Source organism: Drosophila hydei, unplaced genomic scaffold (assembly GCF_003285905.1).
Source record: "Drosophila hydei strain 15085-1641.00,03,60 unplaced genomic scaffold, DhydRS2 tig00000149-arrow-pilon, whole genome shotgun sequence".
Lineage (NCBI taxonomy): Eukaryota > Metazoa > Arthropoda > Insecta > Diptera > Drosophilidae > Drosophila > Drosophila hydei.
The window spans coordinates 1,105,194-1,130,855 of record NW_022045678.1 but is presented as its reverse complement, the minus strand read 5'-3'; the positions used below and the strand labels follow the sequence as shown (position 1 = coordinate 1,130,855).

Here is a 25,662-nt window from a genome sequence, read left to right as displayed (position 1 = left end):
TGTAGTTTCTTCACTGGGCAGAGGGTGGACGCTGAATGGGGATCAGACTGCGTCCTGGTTGCTCTTATGCATGTTTCTCATCTGGCCTCACCCGCTATACGATGCTCGTATGCTCCATAGGTTGCTTGTGCTGATTTTTCATATAGTAGATTTCATTTGCTTCAGTTATTTATAAAGCAACATTTATTTGAATTCATGTTTGGTTTAATCCACAAATTGTGGTTCACGAATTGTCTTTTTCGCTCAGTGTGTGCTTTGGATCCCGTTGACTATTCATGGGTGAGTTTGAGGGGAAGGAGAGCTGTGTGTGTGGAAGGAAAACAGTTGTGGGCTGTGATCGTTTATTAAATCGAGAGTGCGCTTAAAATAGTTTTTAAATACAATTGATTAATTAGTTTGTGTTATGGTTTATGTATAACACATTCCATATATAATTTGGTGTGCAGGCCTTATTCCTCAAGCCAGAAAGGGGGGATATAATACAGTAACGTTGTGATGCATTTGATCTCGTGTTTGTCGTGTGTTGGGATAAATGCAAGTAGCGTACTTTTCGATGTTACAAGAGGGAGAACTGCAATGGTTGTGAACTTTGTGTTGTGTTTAGTATGTACGCCAGCTTTGCCCAACAGTCAATGAGTGTCTGCTCTCTTAAGTGCTATTAGCAAGCAAGAGAGTGTTTAAGAGTGTATCAAACAGAAGCTTCTGTTAGCATAATAATAAAGAATTCATTCTTAAATCCTAAATATTTTTATATATTCACCTTTTCTATGCCCCAATGAATGAAATACAGTTTCTTTTAACATTATTCATTTTATTAAATTGCATTTTTGCTTTTTCGCATATATTATGACACGAACTAACAAGTAATATATATATATATGTTTATATATATATATTTTAATATAATATTTAATAGTTATTTGGGTTTGGTTTTACTCGTGTTGTTTCGCTATGGTGTTCTCTTGTGTTGGACTTAATTGGCTAGGGTTTCTCCATCGTATAATTGTTCTTTATTTTGAAATGTAAGAATTTCTGGCTTAGTCTTTGGATAGTTCTTGAAATGTGTTTTTGCGTTTATTTAGTTGTAGAATGTGCTTATTTTGCCTTACTGCCTTGTTTTTTTAAGTCTTTGAAAATGTATGTAATTGTTTCCTTGGGCTCGGGAGCCGTATCAAATCTGCTCAATGGGAGTGTTTGCTTTATTTAAATTGAAATTTGTTATGTATGTATGTATGTGTTGCTAGAACAACACAAATTTTTGTATATAGCCGTCACATGTATATAATATTTGTAAATTATTATCAATGCAACATGTAGATGCTCTACAAAATACCGAATATCTTTTAATTTTTGTCTTCAATTACCACTACTACCATTTTATTTATCTAATTATTATTATTACTTGCTCTAATTACCATTTATTGTTTGCTTCGTTATTTGTCTTTTATATATACAAAGTCGTCTTTAGTTTAAGAGAGTCAAAGTAAGAGGCTGCAGATAAAGAAGATTCGTAAGAGAACAAAGCATAAGAGAAATAAAATGAAAGTTTATAGACTCTCTGACAGCACATATTAAGAGTGTGCCAAACTTCTTGTTTAATTTTAGCTTTAATTATTAATTTTTTAGTTATATCTCTGTTTAGTTTATAAGCAATTTATAATATTGCTTTTGTCTCTATGGACTCAATTAATACATCAACATTGTTACTCATTGCTTGTTAGTTGTTAGTTAAATCGTTTTTATTAATTTGGAAGTAAAATGTCTTTTTTATTTTAATACTCGGCTTAAGTAGTTTCTCCTCCTTTTGTTGTTGTATATGTGTATAAATATTTGTGTGAGGTTCGTGTGTTGTGTGTGCTAATTAGGTGTTTTCTTTCATTTTCTGTCTGCTCCGTAAAAATCTGTCTCCAAATGTAGCTTGATTATAATATTTACTAGAAAATTCATTAAAGTTCAGTTGTTTTTTGTAATTGATATAACTGGCGGTGCTTGTTTGCGTTATTTGGTAAGCTAATTATTGAGTTTGGGTTCTGTTTTTGTTTTAGCTACTACATACATTCCCTATATATATATATATTTATATATATATATATCTTTATTGTGTATTAAATTTATTTATTTCAATTAACAAAATATTATTGTGCGCTGGTCGCATCGCTAAGCAGCTTTAATACATGCGCAAAAATGTTGATGCTACACACACAAATTGTTTATATATATATTTAAGTGTTAATATAATTTATATAATTACACAATTTAGTTAATACTTCACTACAAATTGTCAATGATTGTGGCGTATAAGCAATATTTATTATTGTTTTATTCGGTGTATAATAAATAGTTAAAATTAGGTATAAAATAATATTGCAACAACTTTCGTTTTTTACTAGAAAAAATATTTAAAATCATATAACAGCCTTTGGTTGTTTTTTTAGCGCAACTCACTTTTTGTTTTTGGTTAAAAATATTATAAATAAATATACAATTATATATAAATAAATTAGTCGTATTTAAATGAATGCCCCTAACGTCTTTTACAGTTACAATAGTTTTTTCTGCCATAAGTAAACTTAGTTATTGAAATTCGTTACTAAATCATAGGTAATCATAGGCCCTTCTTAATTATCCAGGGAATTCGAGCGCAACTGGCTATAGCAGGCCTGGCAAACTCTAACTGGCTTCAGAATGCGCAAACGCGATATTTCCGATTCGAAGCGACTGCACTTGTTGCAGAAGACCTGGCCACAATTACGGCAATGATGCTTTCGTTCATATAGTGTAAATCTGAAATGAAATTAGTATTAGGATTAAAAAAAGCACAAGTTTTCTAAAGGAGATATACGATAGACAGATTGCGATGTCACTCAATAAGCTCTTTATAGCATATAATTCTCTATTTAGAAGGCAAACTTACTTCACATGACACTTGACACACTGCTCAGCGCCCTCATCCTTAAGCCAATGATCGGCGACACCACGACCTGGCTGTTCAGTAACGCTCCATGAGAAAATGCGACCACGTGCATCGCCTGTGCAATTAATTTGAATTATTAGTACATGTTCTGAAAGTATAGTCTGCTCATTTCTGACTGTACTCACCCACATATAAGATCTTATGATCTTTGGATACCGTCAGAGCTGTTATGCTAGCCGGTTCGGCATTATCTTTGCGATCATAGGCCGTATGCATGGTTAGCTTTGATCTGAACATTAATTGACGCTGCCATTTAAAGCCTGGGAAAATATGATATGATATGAATATGTTAATGCCAAGCGTTTGGATAGAAAGGAATATAAATGGTTTGCTGATTTGGGTGTGTTTTAGATTTTGCAGTTTAAGCACCTTTTCTAAGTGCCTGCTCGCCACGATGTCTGTCATTGTCCAGCAGAACGAAGCCGTCTGTTAAGCTGGTGTCCGATTTGCTTGGACGAATGCTGTGCTCCTCTGTAAAGAGCATACAGGAAATATATGAGAATGCTATCGGAAATGATGTTTTATTTCTCTCACCTTCATTCGTTTTGTGCTCTGAGCTACTGCTGGGACCCTCTACCGTGGCCGATTTCATTTCATGCAGCGATTTAGCACCGCTAATGGAGCTTTTTCTACGTTCTGCGGTGGTTTCCACTTTAACAGATTGGCTGGACTCATTGCTGTGTTGCGAGGCTTCAGAAATGCTGCTTTCCGACGCGGACTTTACAATCTCTGTAAATATATAATTAGTTTTAGTTAAGATTTTAATCGAATGAATGCGTTAACTAACCATGTTCTGGCTCAGGTTGTGAAAGGCTCTTTATTTGCTTGAAAATATTCATTTTATCTGGCTTATTCTGAGATTCATCAACGGAGCCTGCATCGGGCTTATCTTGCGAGGTAACTTCCACGCCTCGCTTCAGCTTGCGATCAATGGGTACTTGAGTGTGCTCCAGGGACCACATCTGCTTAGAATGAGATAAATGAGTAAAGCGGTTGGATTGGCTTACGGATGGCTCACTCACCCTAACAACGCCATCTGTGGAGCCCGTCATTACCACATTTTGCTGATCCCATTCACGTATTTGAGAGAAGGCAACACACAGAATTTGTTGCATGCGATCGGCGCTACCCACACACGTATTTACCATGGCCAGAGCATCGCCATTGATGGACCACACATGCAGCCAGGTGGCCGAGCAGGTGGCGATTTCACCACTTAGCTCGTTGATGGCAACGGCGGACACAACGCCCGCATGTCCGCGCAGTTGACGCACGAAGGTAAAGCGTGACATGTCCCAAACAATGGCAGTTCCATCTCGTGATCCAGAGACAATGACATTGTAGGCAGCACTGGCAGCCAAACAGGTCACCGCATCCGTGTGCCCATGCAGTGAATGGCGCACGCTGAGACTTTTGCGATTAGCATCGAATTTCCAGATAGTCACCACGGAGCTGGTGCCGGCTGTCACAATCATTTTGGCATTGGGACAGGCGCAAGTCAGTATCTCGCCTGAGTTCTGGGCCGCGGCCTCGGAGACAAACGAGGCGCGATCCGTGTCGTAAAGGCCCACGCGCAGCGAATGATCAGCAAAGCCCCAGGCAATGTATTTGGTATACGATGGCGGCATCATCACCTTATTCTGCTCAACAGCAAAGACCGTTTTATCGGGCTGCAAAATTTGTCCCACAGGCCCCTTCAGCTCCTTAATGGGCTGTAGACTAGGCTTTAAGCTGTCAAGATTGTGGAAGAACAGACGATCCGTTTGCAGCACTGTCGTGTTGCCCTGTATCAAAGCCGTGGGATCGATCAGCGCCGAATGTCGCGCATTGGCCATTTTCTTGGCTGGATGCGCCTTTTTGAATAGCTGCTTCGGTATTTGGCCAAAATTGTTTATGAAACCAATAGTGGCATTCTTTTTAAGTGGATCATCAATGCTAGAAAAGAGTTAATAGCCATTAGCATGCTTTCTTTTGTGTATCTTAACGCTTTAACTTACTTGTAAATATCGACATTGCCTTCGTAGAAGAGATGATGGAACACATTGACTGCATCCACAGCGGGCGGTCCTTGCTGCTTACATCCAAAGATCAAGTCAATCCACTAAAAAGAGAAATTTACTAAATCAAAATGTTTCAAAATATACGAAATATTGCTGGAACTTAAGAGTTTCTGCTACCCATAATCCAACTATTTAGTTCTATGCAATTCTCATAATTTCAACGTAAGTCTGTAACGCACAGTTAACTTACCAAATGCAGATTCTGACTAACATAATCGCATTCCAAAGCGCTTCGATGCAGCCGAATAAACTCCCTGGGATCCTGTTTGGCCCAGGGTGGTAATATGACATGATTTAAGGTTTCACCATTCTGCTTGGTGCCCAGATCAAAGTTGTTAAAATTGCTCAGAAACTCGGGCAAGTAGAAGAACTCGGGTATTAGTTCCTTGACATCAGCCATATTTAGCTTGGATGCCGATAGCCAGGCCTCCTTAATGCTATGGAACATACGGTCTGCCAAGTCAAAATGTCCGCCTTGTAATTTGAGGAATGGCTGTGAGAACGGCTCCAATCGCACCAGATAGGAGCACACAATCATGGCCGAGCTGTAATGTGTACCATAGTGATAGGGCGGAGTTTCGCCATGCGGATCGTCCCATTCCTTGAAACGCTTCTGGAACTGCTCCAAGCGCTCGTCCGATTGGGCGCCCATGGGGCGGGAAAAGTCGCGGAATGTCTTCGGATTCGTAAAGTCCAACTCTTCGGAATCATAATCGGCCAAAATCCAGGGAAACACCGGATACTGCATGAGATCGTTGTAGCTGCGACCAGCGAGTGTGTTCAAATGCATCAGGTACTGGAAGTTTGAGATCTCGCCACGAACCCAGCGCTGAGTCACTGACGTTTCACCAATCAAACCGCTGAACAGACCCGAAGTTTGCTCCACGCTGGCCGTGCGTTTCTGTCCAGCCACCGATTGTTGGGCATTATCATTAAGTGCGGTGGCCAGGGCCAGAAACCGTTGATTCACCTTGTTGCGCACCTTTCGCGGAAAACTCAACAAATAGTTGCGTCCATCCTCAGAAAAGACTTCAAGCGCAATGGGTTGCAGGAGGTAGCGTCGCTTGTGCACTTCGCGTATTTCCTCGTAGGCGAACTTGGAGCACTGCCTCAGCTTGTGGCTAACAGCGCGCGAGGTCGACGATGTTTGGCCGCCCGAGTTGGGTATGATGGGCTCGTAGGCGCCGGGAGGTAGCGTGTCAATATCGCGTATCTCTCTGTTCTTTAGAAGCGTGAAACCATCCACAATGTAGCAATGTTCCTTGCCGAACAGCAGCAGACCCTCGAAGGTGTCCAGGCCCTGAACACGGGCACAGCGAAACATGAAGCTGATCTTCTCTTGTTCTTCGAGCAAACGCAAAAAGGTTTCATTTTCGCTGGTCATGGATGTGTCCTCTTCCTCTTCATCATCGTCCTGGGCATTGCCGTCCAGTGATTCCTGATAAGGTGCACCGTGAGCCAACAGTTTGGGCGAGATAGGCGGCGGTGGAGTCGATGTCGAACTGCTTGCCTCCAGGCGATGCGGATTCGTTGCCTCCAGCGAGGACTGTTGCTGCATCGCATGCTGCTCGGCCTCTGCCAAGATGCGAGGCTGTTGCTGGCCATGTAGAAAGTATATTTTACTATCCAAGCTTGAGGCCACCTTGTACTTGAGCTGACGATTGTCTGCTAGCTCCAACTCAGGTCGATATGGATAGTGCAGATAGAAGAGCTCGTTGCGCATTGTCTTTTTGCGCATTCGATGCGGTCCTTCGGTCGTGTCCATTATCCACTTGTCCAGCGTGCAACAGCCCGCCGGACCCCACAAACCGCGCTCACGTGTGAGTTCCGTTTCGGATTGCACCCAATCCTGGTAGACGTAGCGCTGCGTGTGCTGCAGCATTTGCTGATATTGCTTGGTGCGCAGCTCCAGCAAATCCTTAATCAACTGCACATGTATGCCCGTGCATTCGTACGCTGACTCGCGGCTCATATTTGACTTGGTGCGCACGAGCTCATCCTTTTTCACCTTGGAACGACTGGCTAAACGGGTCAGTCCACCCGTTACCTTTTGTATCTTGGATTGTATTTGATTGTGCAGTTCCCAGGGCACACGATACGAGGCTTTACGTTCGGCATCTACATAATTGAACCACAGTTTAGAGGCCAGCTCCATGACCTGTTCGCGTGTTGTCTGCAAGTCGGGTGCTTTAGAGTTGGCTGGTGGTGGGGTTAGCGATATCTTAAAGACTTCCTCAATGGCGGGCTTCTTGCACACGTATAACTCCTCCCAAACACGAAAGGCGGCGCCCACAATCAAGTTGCGACCCTGGCAAAGATTCAATGAAATGAATTAATGTTTATTCCGGAGAAGTTGATCTTTCCACTTACCTGCAACTGATTGAGATCCTCGTCTTTGGGCTCCGTTGTCTCCGTTTGTGGATTCACATGCCAGGTGGTATTTCTGCTTGTTGCTGGCTCCAATATAATCTTCATATCAGCCGTCAGCTGCATCAGGCAATAGGTGAGACAGCCAATGAACTCGAGCTCGTGATTGCCGGCACCAAAGATGAGCAGACGATGTTGAATGATTTTGTGTAGCGCTTCCAAAACGCTCATCTGTTCGGCTATCGAATCATCGGTGGGACGGGAAAGCAAAAAGAGTATACTCCGATTCAGTGAGTGATGCAACTGCTCCAGCGACAATGAAGAGGATCTCCGCTTGGCCTGACCAATCAGCTTGATCACAAAGTCAAAGATATCGTGGGGATTCCGCGTGAGGCAGCCCTGCCACAACTTGTCCACAATTCGGGCCGTCAGGTAGAACACATTTGGGGCAATGTGTTGCGTGTGACTTTGAAGAAGTGGAACCAAGGGTAGCGCTGCTTGCTCTCCCACCAGAACATCGGCGGCCAATAGGTGATCCATGAGTGCGATAATGATCTGAGTTTGGTATTGCACCTGCAATGGCAGTTCAGATGTCTCTGGTGCGGCGTCTAGAACTAGATCTATAACAGGCGTTGCCTTGCCATGCATGTTAAGTCCTAAAGAATCCACCACGATCACGCGCAAAAAGTCAATGACGCACTTATGCACTGGATGCGTTGTTAATTTCGGTTGATTGGCCACAGCTGCGTGTAGCGCTTCCGGCGGAGGCAGCACAAAGCTGCTGCCCGTGCCGTCGGTGGGCGTGGAGGTGCCACTGTTTGGCTCCGAGTCGCCAGAACGTGAAACCTGCGGAAAGAGCACCGCAACCAGAGAGGTGACCACATCTGCTGCCATCATAACTGGCGTAAAATCGCTGAGATTCTGATAGAGGCTAAACAGCAACTGAATAATTGTTTCCGGGTGATTATGCAGCCAGGTGGCACAGTCGCCACCGTGCACAATGGCACGCACCATGGCCAGCAGCACACAGACGCCTTCGGGACAGACACTTAGCTTGGGCAGTTGCGTATTGGCCGAGACTGGTGCACCCCAGAGGAAGGACCACACTCGATCCAAATCGAATTTCGTATGCTCCGTGGCCAGCACTTTAACAGGCTGACCCATTATCAAAGCCGTCACGAGGAAATACAGCTCCGGCACGTCCAAATGGTGTTGCATGAGCCATTCAAGCAACTGGAAACCTGTAAGGAAATAAGCAAACGATAAAAATTAATAGATACATAACTGAGGACAGTGAAGAATATTAATTATTAATTAATTTCCTTATAGATTCTTAAACTTCAATTTAACTTCCAATTCTAGCAAATTAGATTCATATTTTATCGACTCACCAGGGATATTCAAAGCCGCTGGGCGCACCTCGCCCGCAATCTGCGTGGGCAGATGCTGTATTGTATTTTGGGGCGTGGCCACGATGACAGTGCCAGTGCCATTGTTGGGACGTTGATTAAGCTGCTGGGCACCCAAACCGAGCATTTTGCGTTGCGAAACCATTTCAGTGAAGCGTAAATAGCCTCCATTGTGGGTGGCATCACGAAAGCGAACCAGGAAACTCTCATTGGCACACACGACAACTAGAATGCGTACGGCTATGATGACTGTGGTGAAGTGAACGTGCGGCTGCATGAAGAGCAGCAGCCAATCCATGCCGAGCGTCTTCGATATGTCATCGCAAATGACGTAGTTGACGGTGTTTCGAGGCGTAAAGAGCAAGCCGTGCAGCAGCGAGAGACAGCGATTGCGCAAGTAAATGTTGTGCGCCACACCGTCCTGATCCTCGGCTGGCTGCTTCATGCTGGGCAGTAGCACAGCACGCTCTACATTTAAGTCCTGCAGACGTGGCAACTTGGCGGCTACATACTGGCCAAAGAGCAACAAATCCGTATGGCGTGGTTGGCCACCAAGCAGCGTCTCGAGTAGACTGAAAAGAATCTCACGCGTGGAATGATCCTGAATGTGAGCTATAATGTGCAACAGTTTCACTAGCAGCTGCAGATCGCGCATAATTTTCACGTTCTGTTTTTTCTCATTCGATTCCACGACCAGCTCGAGTAAGTGCTCCAGCAGCGAGCGCAAAAGACCATTTGGTGCATTATGCCAGATTTCCAAGTCGCACAACAAATCCTGAAATGCTGTCACATTCGGTATGGCTGACATATCATGTCCACTGTTCACCGTGCCCACCAGGCCAAAGGTCAGATGTAAAATGTGTGAGTTAAGCAAATGTTTCTTTTTCTTGAAGAACATGCCCAGCGTCTGATAGCAACGTTTGCGATCCATTTCCGCCTGTGCAGCGCGATTACTGCGCACTACACACGTCAACGCCTTGACGCCCGCATACAGAGACTCCACGTCCTGGGCCATGGCAATAATCCCAAGTAGCACATTGCAGCCGCCGACGGTGTCAATCATGGCCGAAACGGGATGTGGACTGAAAACCCGCACTCCCAAATAGCCAACCACAACGCCACCCAGAGAGCGACCAGCGCCAGCCAAATGACCCGCTGAGTTATGAAGGATTCTGGAAAATAAAAGTGCTTATACAGAAATGGTTCGGATCACCCATTGGTAGCTACTCACTTAATGGGCGTGGCATTCTCATGAGAATTCATATTGAGCTGTTTGGCAATGCTCTTGTTATCCGCCCGACTGTAAACCTTGCGTATCTTAACCAATGTTAGCTTGGAAACCGCCTTAGCATTCAGGCCGAGCAGCACACGATCCTCGGGCACCAGGGGCGCCAGTGGCTCCGCCTGTTTGCCCAGCTGTGGCGCTTGCAACGAGCCCATATAGTGTGGGCCCAGCTGATAGATAGTCTGCACCGTCTGCTGCGTAAGCACATCCTCCAACAGATGGCAGACACCCTGCTTCCAGCACAGACGCGAATAGCGACGCCAAATGGGCGGCGTGCCAATGTAGCCGAAGATCTGCGTAGCCGATGTTAGATTGGCGCTACTAGCGCCCGGATGCTGCGCTATATAGTGCAGCTTCTGCGTGTGCATGGGCACACCGTCCAGGTAGAGCGAGAGACTGGAGTTCTTAAGCACGGCACGATTGAGCACTACAACCAAATTGTGCCATTGGCCCTCGTGCAAGAGATCCGGGCACCAGATGCGAGCAATGCCATCATCCGAACCTTCTGGCTCCCAGTCGCCGATACCTGAGAGTACAGTTAAATTGTCAATTAAATTATATATAAAAAATGGCTTATGAAGTGAAATGAGGAAGTTCTCATCTAGCGAATTTCTACTTTGATTAGACAATAAAATTGTAAACAAATATTCAATATCAAATTCTCTATACCTCATCGAATTTCTATCAAATAAATGTTTATGCAACTTTATATAAGCTGTGATAAATAAGTTTATTTATCATACGATTTTTGATCAAGTCATGAAAGCTCTTGAAAATGATATCATCGAATAAATGAAAGTAAAGCAAAGTATAAATGATAAAAGTGGATTTAGTTAGTCAATGTGCATACAAAGAATTCCTATGACAACGATAAAAACAAACAATGATACGAATGAAATGACATCAGAAATAAGTCACCAACGGTCGACTTACTTTTTCTAGGCGTGACGAGTGTCTCTTGCGTGGATACAACAATGGCTTTGTCTCTGGCTGATAGCAAAATGGATAAACATGCCAGATTCTCCTCTCGTGGATTATGAATGGTGCGCACCAGCGTAAGGAGCCTAACACAATGCGGATCTGCCTTGGGATCGGAGAATTTTTCAACACAAAACCATGTCGAATAGCTGAGACCTGTTTGTGGTGGAAAGATGCGATCGCCGGCACCGATTCCACCAATCGTATTCGCATCAATTGTGCCACCAGCTGTGGCTGTAGCCTGTGGCGCTAGCGATGGCAAATAGAGGCAACCGAATCCTTCGGCTGACATGTCTAGCTCCACGAATGGTGGCAACGTGCTAGAGCCATGGGCACGAAAATCACGAGGTGTTGTCATCGAGACCAACGTCTTGATGCGCGTCAGGGGCACTGGTCCGCCCTGCCTATAGGGCTGCTGTAGATCAATATCTGCACAGGAGAGAGGTTCGCCCAGACGCAGAAATTGGCGCAATTCTGTGGGCTGTAGCGCCTGCGCCGCCAGACGTTCCAGTATATACTGCATTGGGACATGCAATGGATGCTGCTCCTCGGCCAAAGCGCGTCGTGTCAGCTTAAGCAGCTGCTCGGCCAGTCCATGGTCGCACATTATTTGCTGATTACGCTCGCTGCGCACCAGCGACTTGATAATTTCACTTAGATACACCTGCAGCTGGATGGCCTGCAACGGAGCCGTATCATGCTGCACACCTGGCAGCAGCTGCAGCATGCACAGCACTACACCGGGATGAACGATACGTGGCTCGGGTGCGGGTTGTGTAAGATTTAGTTGACTGGGGTGCACGGGCGGAGCCAACTCCTTGCTGGGCGACCTTGAATGAGGCGCAGTCTCGCTGAAGAGCGTGATGACTCCGCTCAAGTTGGGCGTCTCGAAATTGTCCAAGGCAATGCTATACAGCAGCCGAAATACCACACAGATGTAGGACAACGAGCTGGGTACATTGTCAGAGAAACTAAAAGGAATATTAACCAATAAAAAATGCCATAATATAATTTAGAATAATATATGAACTCACCTGAAGCTCAGTATATCGCCGCTAAATACGTCATGGTAATATTTGAGTAGCGTTTGTTGCGGCTCATAGTTGCCTGTAAAGTCTTGTAGCGTGGTGTCCCCACCAAAGCAGCCCAGCAGTCGCAACGTGTCGCACAGCGAACTGTTGCAGATCTCCTGATGAAAGAACTTGGCATTCGCTGGCTCAAAGCGCATGGCTGTGGCCAACGTCTGGCAGACAATTTGCAGCAAGAGAATGAGATCCTGTTGGGCAATGTCCGGCTGAGGCTGTGCCATGCTGCCATCGAGCGAGACAAAGACGCTGGTTAGATAGACAAAGCCGCCCACCTTGCGGAATACGGTGCGTGTGCGATGCGAGTCCTTAAGACAGCCCAAAAGCATATTTAGTATCTGGATTTTGAACTCCACTTGATGTGGACTGATGCTGTGCATCAGTGAGAGTATATAGAGCATATCATCGTCCCCACCAGCGGAGAGTATCAGCTCGCGTACAATGCCCAGCGCCTGGGGACGACAATGCTTGTACTTGACCAACTCATGGACGCACTTCGCGCCACCGTATTCGCGAAATAGTTGAGCATTGTTGCTGGCACCGCCGCCCAGCAGCATTGTCAAAGCCTCCAATACAAGCTTGCCCAGTGTATCGAGCAGGTCCTCTGGCTCTTCAGCTGTCAGCTGTACCACAAGCGAATCATCGCCTTTTGTGATTTGTCGCACATGATCTGAATATCGATTCAGGGAGCTGACAAATATCTCCAGTATTCCCACCTCGCGATAAACATCCTTAAACACGCTATTGTGGCGCAGAATGTTGAGCAGAGTCTTAAGACAGAGGATGCTGCACGATGTCGATTGATTGTGTTTGAGCAGCAGTGATAAGCTGATTAGCTCCTTGCAGGGCACAAAATTCAATTGAAAGACTATAAACTCAAGCAGATCGTAGAACTTCTCTTGGATTTGTGGACTCTTCTGGTGTATGCGCTCTGCAAAGCTGCTCAACGTATGCTCCGATTCGAGTATAAAATAATTGGCGTTCTCCGAGTGATACACGCGTGAAATAGCATCCAGTATGGTGCAGCATAGCGCAGGTGTTGTCGATCTGAGGAAGACCGTTTGTAGCACCTGAAATGCATAAACATTCCGCACACAAGTTTCGCGTGAACTAGCTTGCGGCAGCTGAAAGTTCTGCAACTTGAAAGCCGTATTAAATTGGGCAGCCGGCGGACGCAGCTCGTAGAAGCCACACATGCAGAGCGATGAGATCATTAGCACTAGGTTGCGTATAGCGGCCTGAATTTCCAGGGTTTGGCTGCGAGGATTGTCGAACCTGTGGAATATTGCAGGGTATTATGCTAATGCTAACATTGTGAATAATCAACATACTTGAGCAAAAAATCACTGAGAAACACATAGCCCTGAGAGGCTCGAAAGTCATCCATGAGTATCTGGGATACTTGACTAGAATCCTTGAGAAAGCAAAAGACCGTGACAAACATTTCGACTATTTCCAGAGGATTGCCAAATGCCAAACGTTGCATGTTATCCACGCACAGCGCCATGCAGCCCTTGGCTAAGAAACAGGAGAATTGAAAGGTTAGCGGCATGTATGTATATATAATATATAAATATACTTACAATGTATATAGGTAACAACGGCATCGGTCAGGCCATGCCTCGAGATGGTGGTCAGTATCTCGGCTGCATTTTTGCGCCAGACAATATTTTGCATGGGGCAGGGTGCGGTGATGGCGGAGAACAAGAGCGTTAGATCATCCATGCGTGCCAGCTCCTCGGCTGGGTAGGGATACGAGCACAGTTTGACCAGCAGCTGTACAAATACCTTTTGCAGCAAGGTGCGACGTTCGTGCGCATTGAAATCGCTGACACTTTCACCATCAGCAGGTGGTTCATCGTCCTCCACTTGGGGCAGATCGAAAAACAGATACAAGCACTTGACTAAAGTTGAGGGCACTGCCGCAGCTGTCATGACCTAAGAGGAAAATATGTTTTGATTAATAATGAATAAACTATCATTTAAGAGCTGAACTTGTAGTAAAGTACAGTAAATAATTTTAATGATAACATAGCGGCGTAACGGTTTCTATATATTCAATCTGCGTCAATCAATTACATAATATACTATACATGACAAATACTTCTTATATGGAGAGATTGTTATTCTTTCTTATTATTGGTATGGTTGACATTCAAGTAATTCCAGCTATCATGTTATAAATATGGAGGTCAGTTATTTTGCCTTCCTGCTATATGCTTATCTGTAGCAGACATATAATATATGTGTATTACGAGGCAAATGTAATATGTATAATTGGATCTGAACATATAACATCAACAAATGCAAATGAATGCATTAATCCCTAGGGGCTGGTCTATAAATGAACTAATGCGGAAATACCAATTCCCATGTTGATAAGAATTAAAAATTTACAATGCCTCTCTATCGTTACCTATTTCTTTCTTTGTGTAAGTTTTCGAATATTTTCCTAATCTCTTTACATAACTCTAATATCGATTGCAATTAACCTGTATAAGCGAAACATCGCCATTGGCCAAGAGATTCAGTGTGGCTAGCAGTAGCCAGCCACTGCTGGTATCCTCCGTTGTTTCCACCTCGAGAAACTTGACAATGGCAATGGAGGCAGCCTCTGTGCTTTGATTTGATGCACGTTTCCGTATCTCGCTGACCATCAGTCGAGAAACTTGTTGACAAAAGGCAACAACATCCCAGAATTTTTCGCTCATATCGTTGGCGGGGCAGCTGCTAAACACCTGTGGCCATAAAACAAATCAATAAATAACATTCACATTTATATATATAGTTGACATGGTAAAGTTTACAGACCTTGCAAAACAATGGCAGCATTTCATAGAGCTTGCCATCGCGTTCATTTTCGCTGAGTGGCTCCTTGGGATGTGTGTACTCGTTGAAGAGCTTTTTCAGCGTGGCCAGGCTCATTTGTATGCGTGCATCGAGCAGTGCTTCGTCGCCGGTGCGTCCATTGGGAGCACTGACAGCGTTTGGGCTGGCATTGCTGCTGCTGGCGCCTGAAGTGCTGCTGCTGCTGGCGCTGGCAGCGCCGCGCAGCTTTCGCATAACATTCATAGCTGCTGTTGTTGTTGTTGTCGCTGTTGTTGCTGCTGCTCAAACTGCAAATGCGCAAAACAAAATTGAATTACTTAGTCGGATACGAAAATCACATCATCAAAGCTTGTTTGACATTCTATATTCTATATTCAATGTATATTCCACATTCAATTGCCGCCGACGCCAACACTCACAGTCGCTTTAATTAGCGACTCCGTCGGCTGTGAATCACCGGTGCAAGCTTTGCCGTTTGTCTGTTTCAATTGTTATCGCTGCGTTCGCCGTTGCCGTTGTTTTTGCTTTTGCGAAATACATTCGATTTAAAGGCGGAATGTTTGCTGTATACGCGCACCCATCAAAGTGAACGAACGTGCGAGCGTTGGCTCAACTTAAGATATATATACATATACATACATATTTATATACAAATATATATGTACATACATATGATTTTGTCTGTGTGCGTGCACTGAGTAAATGCTTAAGCGTGGGTGACGCGCTTTGTTGTGGGTTCAGTAGGGTTAAGTGAACTAAATGCCTTTGCTTTGCCAGCTTTTTCATAAATCAAACACAAATATTTACACTGATTGTGCCACACAATAACTGTAACAGCTGTTTGCAGTTTACTTTTCGCGCAGTTGTTTGCTTTATTCTTGTGAACTTTACGATTTTTTTATTTCTTATTTGACTTCCGTTCTGACTATCTTTCTCTCGCTCTGTTGAGTACACCTGTCTGCTGCCAACGCATTTGGGCCATGTAGCTGCAACTGAAACTGAAACTGAAACGGGAACAGTTAACGGCTGCTCTTATTAGCGCTTCCCTCATTTCACGCACATTCGTTGCGCGCTCTTTGTTTTGCTCGTTTCAATCGCGATGCTACGACAATTTTTATTGATTTTTTCTGCTCTCACGGGCTTTTGCTCTCTCTCTGTCCAGCGGAGCACCGTTGCTCGAGCAGAAAGTTGAAAATTTTCACACAGAATTTTCGCATAGTATGCACAATATTTTTCACTTACTTTCTATGCATATGTTTAGCATGGCTTTTCTTTTGCGTTTTTCATTAGTTTTCGTAATTAATTCATTTGCTTTTCCATTGAAAAATTACTTTTTGTTGCACACGAACGAACTAGCGTTTAATTGAGGCGAACGATATTTACGTGACTTGCTAGAGGTGGTATAAAATATCGTAAGTATCGAATGAAGAGTCACAATATTTGTGTGATATTTAACATACTAAGTAAAATCGTGATGTACATATGCAGTTAATTAAAATCGGCATCATTTATAATAATTGGGATGTGTTTAAATTGACATATGTCTTCACAGTTAGCTGCAAGAATTCAACATTAAATTTGCTCATCACTGTTGTTGTCAGTGCTGAAAAACGAAGATATGTTTACTCTCTCCTTATATGTAACGTTCGCGTTGCCAACTTTATATGTTTGTGTAGTCAACTAATATAAATTCCACTGGGCGCGCTGCTTGAAAATTTTAAAAATGTATAATTAAACAAGAAAATGATTTAAGAAATTGACGCCACCACAAACTATGTCATTTATTTCATAGTTTACGACACAATATCAGGAATATATTCGAATTAAAAAAAAAAATCTTGATACCTTGAAATGGAGGAATTAAGTGAGCAATCTGTATTTGTTCAAAGTACACAATCCATTGACGAAGATGAGATTCTTCCGGCAGCAATTTGTATTATGCCACCACGTCCTGGCACAGCACCTAAGCATTTCCAAGAGTTGCATATACCGCGCGAACAATTGACGCCCGTCCACTATCCCATACAGGAGGCACAACGTTGGCTGACCTTAGTGGGTAAGAATGGGAAAGTCTACCGCTTTCCACTGCCCACGATACTGCCGAAGGTCATTCAGACGCGCTTCGTGCCCAAGGGTGAACTGCCCAAGGATGTGGCCGTGGATCGCCGCCGTCGACAATACAGCAAAATTAATCTAATTGAAGAGCTCAAGAAAGCCGGACTCACCGACGATATGCTGCAGCCCACCGAGGAGCAATATAATTTGATGTCTGAATTTGCCTTTCCGCACAAGTTTCCTCTCAGCTTTTTCGACGACAGCAACTATGACATTAGCTCCCCGGCTGCCTGGTTTGAGCTGGGCATTGTTGGCGATGTTCATTATCCGCTGCCGGCACGCGCCTATTTGCCCTATAATCGAAGTCTGCGCAGCTGTCGTTGGGTTACGGCTGCGGTTACATTCTACAATGAGAAAACCGATCTCTGGACGCTCATCTCGATGGATGATGAGTGCAGCTACGAGGTGCCCAAGTTGCAGTTCATGTTCCTAGCCGAGGACCCGCACAAATACATCCAGCGTATCAAGTCGGCTGTGCACGAACGGCACAAGGGCGAGCAACTGATGCTTATGGAGCTGATTGTGGACTGTGTGCTCCATGACGATATTGAATCGACGACTTTTCAGAGCCTTAAGCCCATTGAAGCTGTGCTGCAGAAGTCCAAAGTCTCTGATCAGTGCAAGCGACGTCTGCGCTCCGAGGTGAACATTGTCTTCGAGCGCCTGATGGCTCTCTACGAGCTGGAACAGTTCATCATACACATGCCCAAAGAGTTTCCACAGTTCCGCAATATTTCGCTCAAGGAGTTTATGCCAACGGCCGCCCGAGTTGACTTTGCCGATCACGAGCGACGAGAGCTACAGGCGCTTGAAATAAATATTAAGGAGAAACGCTACGGCTGGCTAAGAACTAGCCTATTTTATTGTACCGGCAGCATCGAGACCATGATGGCCGTCGCTAGCCAATGCCAACACATCGAGACGCTAACCATATTCGTGTGCACCTTCAATAAGCCGATGGCTCTGGTTGATTTTTTGCAGTCGCAAGAGACGCACAGCGATAGTGTTTCGACCTTTCTGAAGGTCTATTGGCCGCAGCAGCTGACGACTGTGATCACATTGGTGCTGCGTGCCCTGGGCAAGGGCTGGCTGGACATCTCGCTGAACAATTGGACTGTCTATCAGATGTGCAAGATTTCTCAATTCCTTTTGCAGGTGAAGTTTCGCATGCAGGAGTCAATGGAGGTGCTGCTGTTCTCCTCGCTGACGAACTTCGCAAATCTCGTCTGTGATCCGTGTCAGCAGTTCCTGAACCTGAAGAGCAATTATAAGTGGACAAGTAACTTCATTGATACGGAATTTCCCTTTCCAAAGCCCGTCTTTGCACTGACAATTGGCATTAATGAGGATCGGAAGGTTTTCTACTCCACAAATCCGGATGAGTTTCAGCCCTCGTTAATGGACGTCTTTAAGCGGGGACTGGAGAAGGTGTCGGGTGTGCGGACAATTGAAGCGGATGTCATGAGCTCTTTGAAATTCGCCCATAATCTATTCGTATTGACCGTAGAACTGATCGAGGATAAATTCCTAACTCAGCATGAACTAATGCGCAATTGCTATGCCCAGGCTGTGTTGCCCCTGAAGGCCTACGCCCGCCACTACGAGCGATTCATCAACTTTTACTTGCTAAATGTCAACGAATTTATGAAAGACTATGCAGCTGCGTGCAAGCCCTCGTCACAGGTGAAGTGGGACATATTGGAGTACAAGCGACAAAAGGAGGAGATTCGTCAAATATTGCCAGCATTCATAACCATCGGACCATTCTACGTCAACGTGGACAATCTGAAGCAGTTCATGATCAAGAAGTACATTGACCTGGTGCGGCGCATCTTTGAGTATTACGTGGACCGCATGTACGAGTCGACTGATAATATCATTGATCGTTGCCAGGAGGTGTTCCATAAGATCGCCTTGCGACCCATAAGCATTGAGCATCTATTTGAGATTCGTGATTATGCGCTGACTGTGCCCGAACAGGTTGAACATCTGCGCGCCGATATCCAGGTGCTTTGGCTGGAGTATGATCTGCTTGATAGTTTCTTTTACAATTTGAGCGATCATCAGTTTGCTATGAAGTGGAACGCCTTTGCCTGGCCATATCAGATTCTTGTGCGTTTGTCTACTTTGAAGGAGGAGCAAAAGATCGATATTGAGGAATTCTTGCGTCAGCATTACAGTGAATGCCAGGTCTTCGAGGAGCGTCTCGAATCCCTGAATGACGAAGTCCAAACGTACTCACTCGCCTTCAATCCCAATCGAGCGCAGGAGACATCGGTGGACATCAAACTTACATCGGGTGTGATCAGAGAACTGGAGAAGCTGGGCCAAACTCTGCAATATCGTCAAGAGCTCTTCGAGCTGGAGCCACTCTCCACATCGTTTCTGACCAGCATCATGGAGAGCTTTCAGCCCTATAGAACGCTATGGTATGCCTGTGCAAACTTTCAGAAATTGGAGGATGCCACCCTGGGCAATCCCATTGCACTGATTGAGCTCGAGGAGGTGTGGAACAATTTAATGAATCTGCGCGGTGAACTCGTCCAATCGCTGGACAACTTCTCTGAGAAGGCCGAGATCATGGAGGTGGCGAAAGTGTTTATTAAGAAAATTGATGATTTCGTGCCCGTTTACCAAAGCGTCAAGGATCTGCGTAACGAGAATTGGATTTATTTGCATTGGATGGAGCTCAGTCGCGTGATTGGCACCGAAATCAAATACACTGCTTCCATGAACTATCAGTATCTGATACGCAAGGGTGTGCTCGACTTCTTGCGCGAGGTGCACGAGATCTCCGAGAGGGCCACCAATGATGCTGAAGAAATCAGACTTGCCTTCGAGGCGGAGGAGAAGCGCAAACAGGACGAGCTGAATGCGCTGCTGTTGCGCAAACAGATGCGCAAGTGCCGCAGGGACATCATCTGAAATGGCTACGAGTGCTCCATGTATGCAGATCTGCGATGTATTTATTGACTTTAGTTTACTGTAATAAAACGCATTCCATCCGAGTTAAGTGTGCTTCCAGTAGCTGGGATATCAAAATCTTACAAATATTTCTAACTGCTCTTCTCATGCTTTAAGGAATCACGGGTTAACAGAGTAGGTTATTCAGTTTTATGAACTCATTTGATTCGTTCTAGTATTAGCCAGGTTTTTTGTGGATTTAGTATTACTTTTAGTTGTTTATGCTTTGAGTGCTTATATCATATAAAATTGTTCTTTTTGTAGCCAATCTCATTTTTTATATTTTCTGATCTTTTAGCTACATTATATTGATCGGTTGTTGCATATAGCTATGTTGTGAAAGAGTTATTCACTGAGCTTTCTTTCACGCTAGAGACTCTAGAGATCAGCTGGCTATAGCTTTTTATATTGGTACACAGCTTCTTAGCTCTTACAGTCAATGAATTCAATTATTTAATAATCAATCTCATTTACTGACTAGTGTAGATAATGATAGTTAAATATGACTAAATTTATACTCTGCAAGTTTGTCGTATATTTATGTAGTTAAGGTATTTAAATTTTGTTGTATATTTGAGTCTTGTTTAAGATATATTGCTTTAAGAGTAAATCGTGTACAATTTTTCATATTTAATCTTAGTTTTTGGAACAGCTTTTTGGAATAGCTTTACTATAAACATTAGGTTCTGCTTTGGTCTGACTAGCTGAGCGGGGAACTGTGAGCTGCAATCATTAGAATTACAAAAGATATCAAAAGCAAGCAACAGTCGATGGTTAAATTATTCGAGTTGTTTTGCAGCTTATTCTGCGCCTTGAAGAACATCACGGACACGGCTAGGGGCAGCTGCACTTGCTGTTCGGCCGCATCGAACTCGAGATCATGGCGCTGTCCCAGCACTAGCCGCGCATGCTGCAACACGCTCTGATGCGGCACCTGTCCCTCGAGCAGCGTCAATTCTGATACATAGAACTCATAGCTGACGCTGAGCAACATATTGCGGCAGCTCAGGCTTTGCTGCTGCGCGTCGTAGATGGCCTGAATGGGTGGCTGCTGAAGCTGACCGTCGACATAGCTGAGCTGCAGTGGCAGCCACTTGTCCAGCTGCGGTCTGCCCAGCTGGGAGACGAACGTCTGCGCCACTTGATCCAGCTGCGTGCAATCGTAGGGCAACAGTTGGCGCCAAATGTCCCGCTGCAGCTGCTGGCAGTAGTCCGTGTGATTGTCATGCTGCGGCACAGGTGTGAGCTGCCTCAACTGACACTGCTTGGTCAGATCAATGCCAAAGCTGACGGCATGGCGCTGCTCCACGCTGGCAGTGCATGGCATCAACCAGTGCTGATTGATTTGGCTGGCATTGCCAGTCCGAAAGTAGTTCAGCAGCTGCTGCGGCTGCTGCGCCTTGCTGCTGTTGTCCCCTTGCAGCATGGCTAGCAGAATGGGCGCACCCAGCTCATAGCCAAGCGAGCCAGAGCTGGGCTTCGTCTTGGGTTCATGAACAGACTTGTAGACGAGCGCATAGCTCAGCCACAGCTCCGCAGTGTCATCACCCACAATGGCCTCCCTTAGCAGCAGCTTTGCGGCCAAAATATGTGTATAGTTGTGCAGCAATTGCAGCTCAATGCTGTCCACCATGAGATCCACTTGCGTGTCATTGGCCTCGGAACATTGTATGTTGGGCTGGAGCAGCAGCTGCTGGCAAATTTGTATGCTGAGGCCATGCACCTGCTGTTCCTCCGGCTCTCTGGGCCGCGACAGCAACTGATAGCTGCTGGTCACATTGAGCAGGCTCCAGAGATGCATTTGCAATTGCGAAGCATCGCCAATGAGGCAGCTGCTCTGCACTGGCTGCAGATAGAGCAAGGTTTGCTGCAACTGGCAGCTGGCGCTCTCGTAGGCCAGGGGCAGCTCCCAGCTGGCCAACTCTTTGCGCTCGGGCTGCCACAGCTGCAGCGCTTGTCCGAATTTGTAGTGCGATGTCGTCTGTGTGGCTGGCAACGGCGTCTCAAATGCATCCAACTGTTCTGGCCATCTATTGTAGTCCTTTGCATCGAAGATGTTGCTTGCCGTCTGTCAAAATAGAAGCATTTTATTAGTATTTTGAGATCACCTATAATGGAATGTATAATCAAAGACCTGTTAAATATACTTTCTTACTAAGATTAAAATTACAATTATTTTAACTGTGTATTGTGTAATATTAATTGTCTTGGAGAGGTGCTCGCACAGTAGATCGAAAGATGTTAACATCTCTTATCATGTTAGGTATTTGTGATTGCTTAAACATATTTAAATTAAATTGTTCATTTTTTTCAAGCATTTTCTGAAATTCTAGTGAAACAGTAGATCACAGCTAATGGACTTTGTTACGGCTTCTTCTGCCTTTTACAGACGATTTCCCAAAAGCATTACACTCTGAATTTCTATTTTTATTGCGTTCAAGTTCGAAAATTAATCTTTTCTGCTAAGAGTCTTCCGAAACTTTTTATTTCTCAAATAAAAATTTTCACTTTTCAACCATCTTTGATAGAAAATCTATATACCTATCTATATCTATGTTGATTGAACGCATAACTTATATCATTATAATTTAATTTTCATTTTTGTTAATTAACTCTTCTTACTATAGTGTCTATATATATATATATATATATATATGTCTATATTTATATCGCAAGCTTTTCGTTAATTTTAAAAATATTTGGACTAATTGATAAGTCAATTAAATATTTGTATACTTAACAGGACTTTGATTAATTGAAAATTTAAAAACTATGTATCATATTTCTATAAGATTTAACACGAGTTGAAGCAGTTTGACATTGTGTTTCATTCTACTGAGAGAGTTCTTGGTTCTTAGTACATAACTCAGCGATCCAGAGCGAGGCTTAGTCTAATTGCCAGTGCTAGGTAAGAGTTTATCAGCTTTAAAGACTTAAGAAGAATTTGCTTTAACTTCGCCATTATATGAACTGCTTTACAGATTGTCGTCTCTGCTATAGGAAACTAGATGAGTTGATAACCTATTATTACAGCGTTTTAAGCCATCTCCAGTATACCCAATGCACACTATATCTTAACTTACCAAGCCGCTCACATCTTACCACATAAAAATACTAACGTTTATCATCTAAGCCTCAAGCCTCATCTAGTCTCAACCTTATAATAAAAGCGAAAAGTCAATTCGCCTCTATTCACCTTCATTTTGGCTGGCTTCGTGTGGCTGCGAAAGACGCAGAGCCAGCCGTCGCTGATCTGGCACGTGGGCAGTCCATGATTGTACTGAAAGTCCTCCAGGCGCGTGTGCTGCTCGGGCAGACAGCTGAAGACCTGCAGCGACTCCTGCGAGCAGTCGCGATCGCAGCAGCAGTTGACTTCACACAGCTCGTCCTGCAAGTCACAGGCGCAGTAATAAAGGCGAGTGTCCTTACGATGAGACGCAGTGGCCGGCGATGTACTGGCATCCAAGGTGTTTGCTGTTGGAACAGCAGCAGCAGCAGCAGCTGTTGTTGCTGGCGTCGTTAAGCGCTTGGTGGGCTTTGGAGTTGGCCGTGGCTTAGATGTTTTGCGTCTTGGCGGAAAGGTCTGACTGGGAGTGCTCGCCGCGTCTGGCAAGGAGCTGCCAGTGCTATTGATTTCCACATCGTTTATAGTTGCAATTGTTGTTGCTAGAAACTCTGTTGTAGTTGTTGTTGTTGTTGTCGTCAGTGGTGTTGTTGCATCGCTGTTGTTGTCGCTCTTCGAGACGCCAATTTTGATGCATTGCATTGGAGCTGAGAGTAGGCAGAAGCCTAATACGGCGATCTTTAGCAACATCTTTAAGTCTAACATATTTTTACTTAAATTCCACCCCGTATTCCTCAAACTTGCGAAATATTAAATTGAGTTCCACAATTATTTTTCCAGAGCTGCGTGTTTGCAGTTTGTAGCTGTGAGAAGAGTAGAGAAAGTGGGAAAATTATATATAGATAAGAAACTTGATAGATAGGAAAAGTCTTATCTAAATTCTGTGCGTATGATATGATTATAATATGATCAAATTTGGTGACCAAGAAGAGATATGATCTGTATGATGTTCTACAACTTAAAGCTTCTTAAGTGTAAATTTCATATCTTATTAATTAGAATATATTGCCAGACTCTAGCTGTTAAGTTGAGAATGATCTACATTTGTAGCCCAGAAGTGATATGAAAAAAACGAATAGAATATATTTATATTAATATTAATATATTATTTCTGACTGAAACACACCCAGAACGCACACGACAGAAATACACCCCCAAAGAGCACAGAAATTGAACTTCTATCTGTAAAGCAGATAAAGAGTTTTGGAATATTTTGAAAACTGTGGAACGCTGAAATCTTTAACTTCACTAGCGACCTCACTAGCGACTTCACTAGCGACTACAATTTATTGATTCATCTTAGTTGAGAGGTTTATTGAGTTATCTTAATTTAAGAGAAGAACAAAACCGAGTATATATTTCGATTATCTCATTTCCTGAGATATTGTAAAACAATTTGTATTTATTGTCCCATCTTCATCGGTTTAAGTTCTTCCGCTTTCATGTTAAGTTCGGTAATTTATCGAACTATGGACTCTATATAAAGATGCTTCAGAAAGCAAGAGAATCGATTAACAGTGGTTGCTTTCAAGGCTGTTATTAACTTAACATTTTGTTTTCACTAGTTTAAGCTCATTTAAAGGTTTTAGATTAAGTTTCTTGTCAAAATCTAACTTCACGTAAGTAAAATTGGAATCTCTGGCAAGAAAATTAGTTGTACTCATGCTAATAAAGCTTTAAGCTTTAAGCTTTCACGTAATTTCAAAGTCCCTCAAAGTTGTTTAATAAAGTTGAATTACCTAAAAGCTCCGCTAATGCCTTTAAGACTCATTGAAAGCGTATTTTTTGTGACACTTTAAGCTCGTGTCATTTCGCACTTACCGCTCTACACCCGAGTAAAGTAAATCGGTTTTATGCAAGGCAGCGCCGCCGCCTCCAAATTTTTCCTTGATGCTCTGCCACCAGGTGCTTGGCGCAATCCTCCAGGTGTTTATCTCCAAGCGATGGGCGCCTGGCCTAGCGGGCAGGTGCGCAAAGCCGTAGCCAACGGGCCAGCACTGTTGCAGCACGTTGACGGCGTAAACTTCCACGAGGAGGCGAGGCCAACCCTGCAGGGCGGCGGTGCTCAAATGAATGTCGATGGGCTGAGCGAAATCGGAGCTGTTCTGCAGGCGATGGCTGGAGACGTGCGTCTGACCCTGCACCTCGCCCTGCACCAAGCGCCAGGCGTTGCCTAATTAAGTTAGTTAAAAGAAATTGAGTAAATTTATATATATTCTCATCTCCTTTTTTACCGCTCTGCAAACTCCACTTGCAGTACAAATGTGGCTCGTCGAAGTCAACAGCTTTCAGTAGTTGTCCAATTACGTGCACCTCAGCCATCAATTTAGCACCTTTGCTTACAATACATATATTGATTGTAGTTTTTAAATACAATTTTCATAGCACGAAACAAATCGCGTAACTTTTTATTTTGTTAATTTTTCGTTTTGGCAGTTGTCGTTGCCAGAGCAACCGATTGTAGTCATGGCA

The 25,662-nt window shown here is 44.1% G+C and overlaps 4 protein-coding genes across 6 annotated transcripts; 1 reads left to right on the top strand and 3 right to left on the bottom strand.

The window, feature by feature from the left end:
- Positions 1–2,484: 2,484 nt before the first annotated feature.
- Positions 2,485–16,683, bottom strand: LOC111602331 (WD repeat and FYVE domain-containing protein 3). 3 transcript variants are annotated; one of them, XM_023319332.2, is made up of 21 exons: positions 16,614–16,683; positions 16,448–16,543; positions 16,230–16,378; positions 14,970–15,274; positions 14,651–14,896; positions 13,742–14,096; positions 13,490–13,676; positions 12,108–13,433; positions 11,029–12,044; positions 10,042–10,621; positions 8,793–9,982; positions 7,405–8,642; positions 5,225–7,342; positions 4,972–5,075; positions 3,997–4,909; positions 3,762–3,936; positions 3,509–3,703; positions 3,344–3,445; positions 3,100–3,234; positions 2,915–3,029; positions 2,485–2,784 (listed from the first exon to the last, which is right to left on the bottom strand). In XM_023319332.2, exons 4-21 carry the CDS (start codon positions 15,228–15,230, stop codon positions 2,619–2,621), a joined length of 10,422 nt encoding a protein of 3,473 aa, XP_023175100.2. In that variant the 5' UTR covers positions 15,231–15,274; positions 16,230–16,378; positions 16,448–16,543; positions 16,614–16,683; the 3' UTR covers positions 2,485–2,618. The 3 variants fall into 3 exon arrangements, with proteins under 3 accessions (XP_023175100.2, XP_023175101.2, XP_030079129.1); XM_023319333.2 differs by lacking the exons at positions 16,230–16,378; positions 16,448–16,543; positions 16,614–16,683 and adding an exon at positions 15,407–15,623; XM_030223269.1 differs by lacking the exons at positions 16,230–16,378; positions 16,448–16,543; positions 16,614–16,683 and having other exon boundaries at positions 14,970–15,623.
- Positions 16,684–16,815: 132 nt separating this feature from the next.
- Positions 16,816–20,128, top strand: LOC111602332 (dynein heavy chain 1, axonemal). The gene has a single exon (XM_023319334.2). It carries the CDS (start codon positions 16,839–16,841, stop codon positions 20,025–20,027), a length of 3,189 nt encoding a protein of 1,062 aa, XP_023175102.2. The 5' UTR covers positions 16,816–16,838; the 3' UTR covers positions 20,028–20,128.
- Positions 20,129–20,601: 473 nt separating this feature from the next.
- LOC111602218 (tectonic) lies at positions 20,602–23,887 on the bottom strand. The gene is made up of 2 exons (XM_023319196.2): positions 23,263–23,887; positions 20,602–22,134 (listed from the first exon to the last, which is right to left on the bottom strand). Exons 1-2 carry the CDS (start codon positions 23,878–23,880, stop codon positions 20,767–20,769), a joined length of 1,986 nt encoding a protein of 661 aa, XP_023174964.2. The 5' UTR covers positions 23,881–23,887; the 3' UTR covers positions 20,602–20,766.
- Positions 23,887–25,653, bottom strand: LOC111602219 (B9 domain-containing protein 2). The gene is made up of 3 exons (XM_023319197.2): positions 25,425–25,653; positions 25,012–25,363; positions 23,887–23,993 (listed from the first exon to the last, which is right to left on the bottom strand). Exons 1-3 carry the CDS (start codon positions 25,510–25,512, stop codon positions 23,900–23,902), a joined length of 534 nt encoding a protein of 177 aa, XP_023174965.1. The 5' UTR covers positions 25,513–25,653; the 3' UTR covers positions 23,887–23,899.
- Between the last annotated feature and the right edge of the window lie 9 nt (positions 25,654–25,662).

What these genes read in the sequence shown, in the direction of transcription:
- LOC111602331 (XM_023319332.2), bottom strand. Translation starts at nt 15,230, where the DNA reads ATGAATGTTATGCGAAAGCTGCGCGGCGCTGCCAGCGCCAGCAGCAGC. An exon ending in CGTTGTTACCTATATACATT is followed by an intron (nt 13,677 to 13,741) that starts GTAAGTATATTT and finishes CCTGTTTCTTAG; the next exon opens with CCAAGGGCTGCATGGCGCTG. An exon ending in CGAGCAGGCACTTAGAAAAG is followed by an intron (nt 3,235 to 3,343) that starts GTGCTTAAACTG and finishes ATATTTTCCCAG; the next exon opens with GCTTTAAATGGCAGCGTCAA.
- LOC111602332 (XM_023319334.2), top strand. Translation starts at nt 16,839, where the DNA reads ATGGAGGAATTAAGTGAGCAATCTGTATTTGTTCAAAGTACACAATCC.
- LOC111602218 (XM_023319196.2), bottom strand. Translation starts at nt 23,880, where the DNA reads ATGTTGCTAAAGATCGCCGTATTAGGCTTCTGCCTACTCTCAGCTCCA. An exon ending in CGAAGCCAGCCAAAATGAAG is followed by an intron (nt 22,135 to 23,262) that starts GTGAATAGAGGC and finishes CTATTTTGACAG; the next exon opens with ACGGCAAGCAACATCTTCGA.
- LOC111602219 (XM_023319197.2), bottom strand. Translation starts at nt 25,512, where the DNA reads ATGGCTGAGGTGCACGTAATTGGACAACTACTGAAAGCTGTTGACTTC. An exon ending in CAAGTGGAGTTTGCAGAGCG is followed by an intron (nt 25,364 to 25,424) that starts GTAAAAAAGGAG and finishes TAACTTAATTAG; the next exon opens with GCAACGCCTGGCGCTTGGTG. An exon ending in CTTTACTCGGGTGTAGAGCG is followed by an intron (nt 23,994 to 25,011) that starts GTAAGTGCGAAA and finishes CTCTTCTCACAG; the next exon opens with CTACAAACTGCAAACACGCA.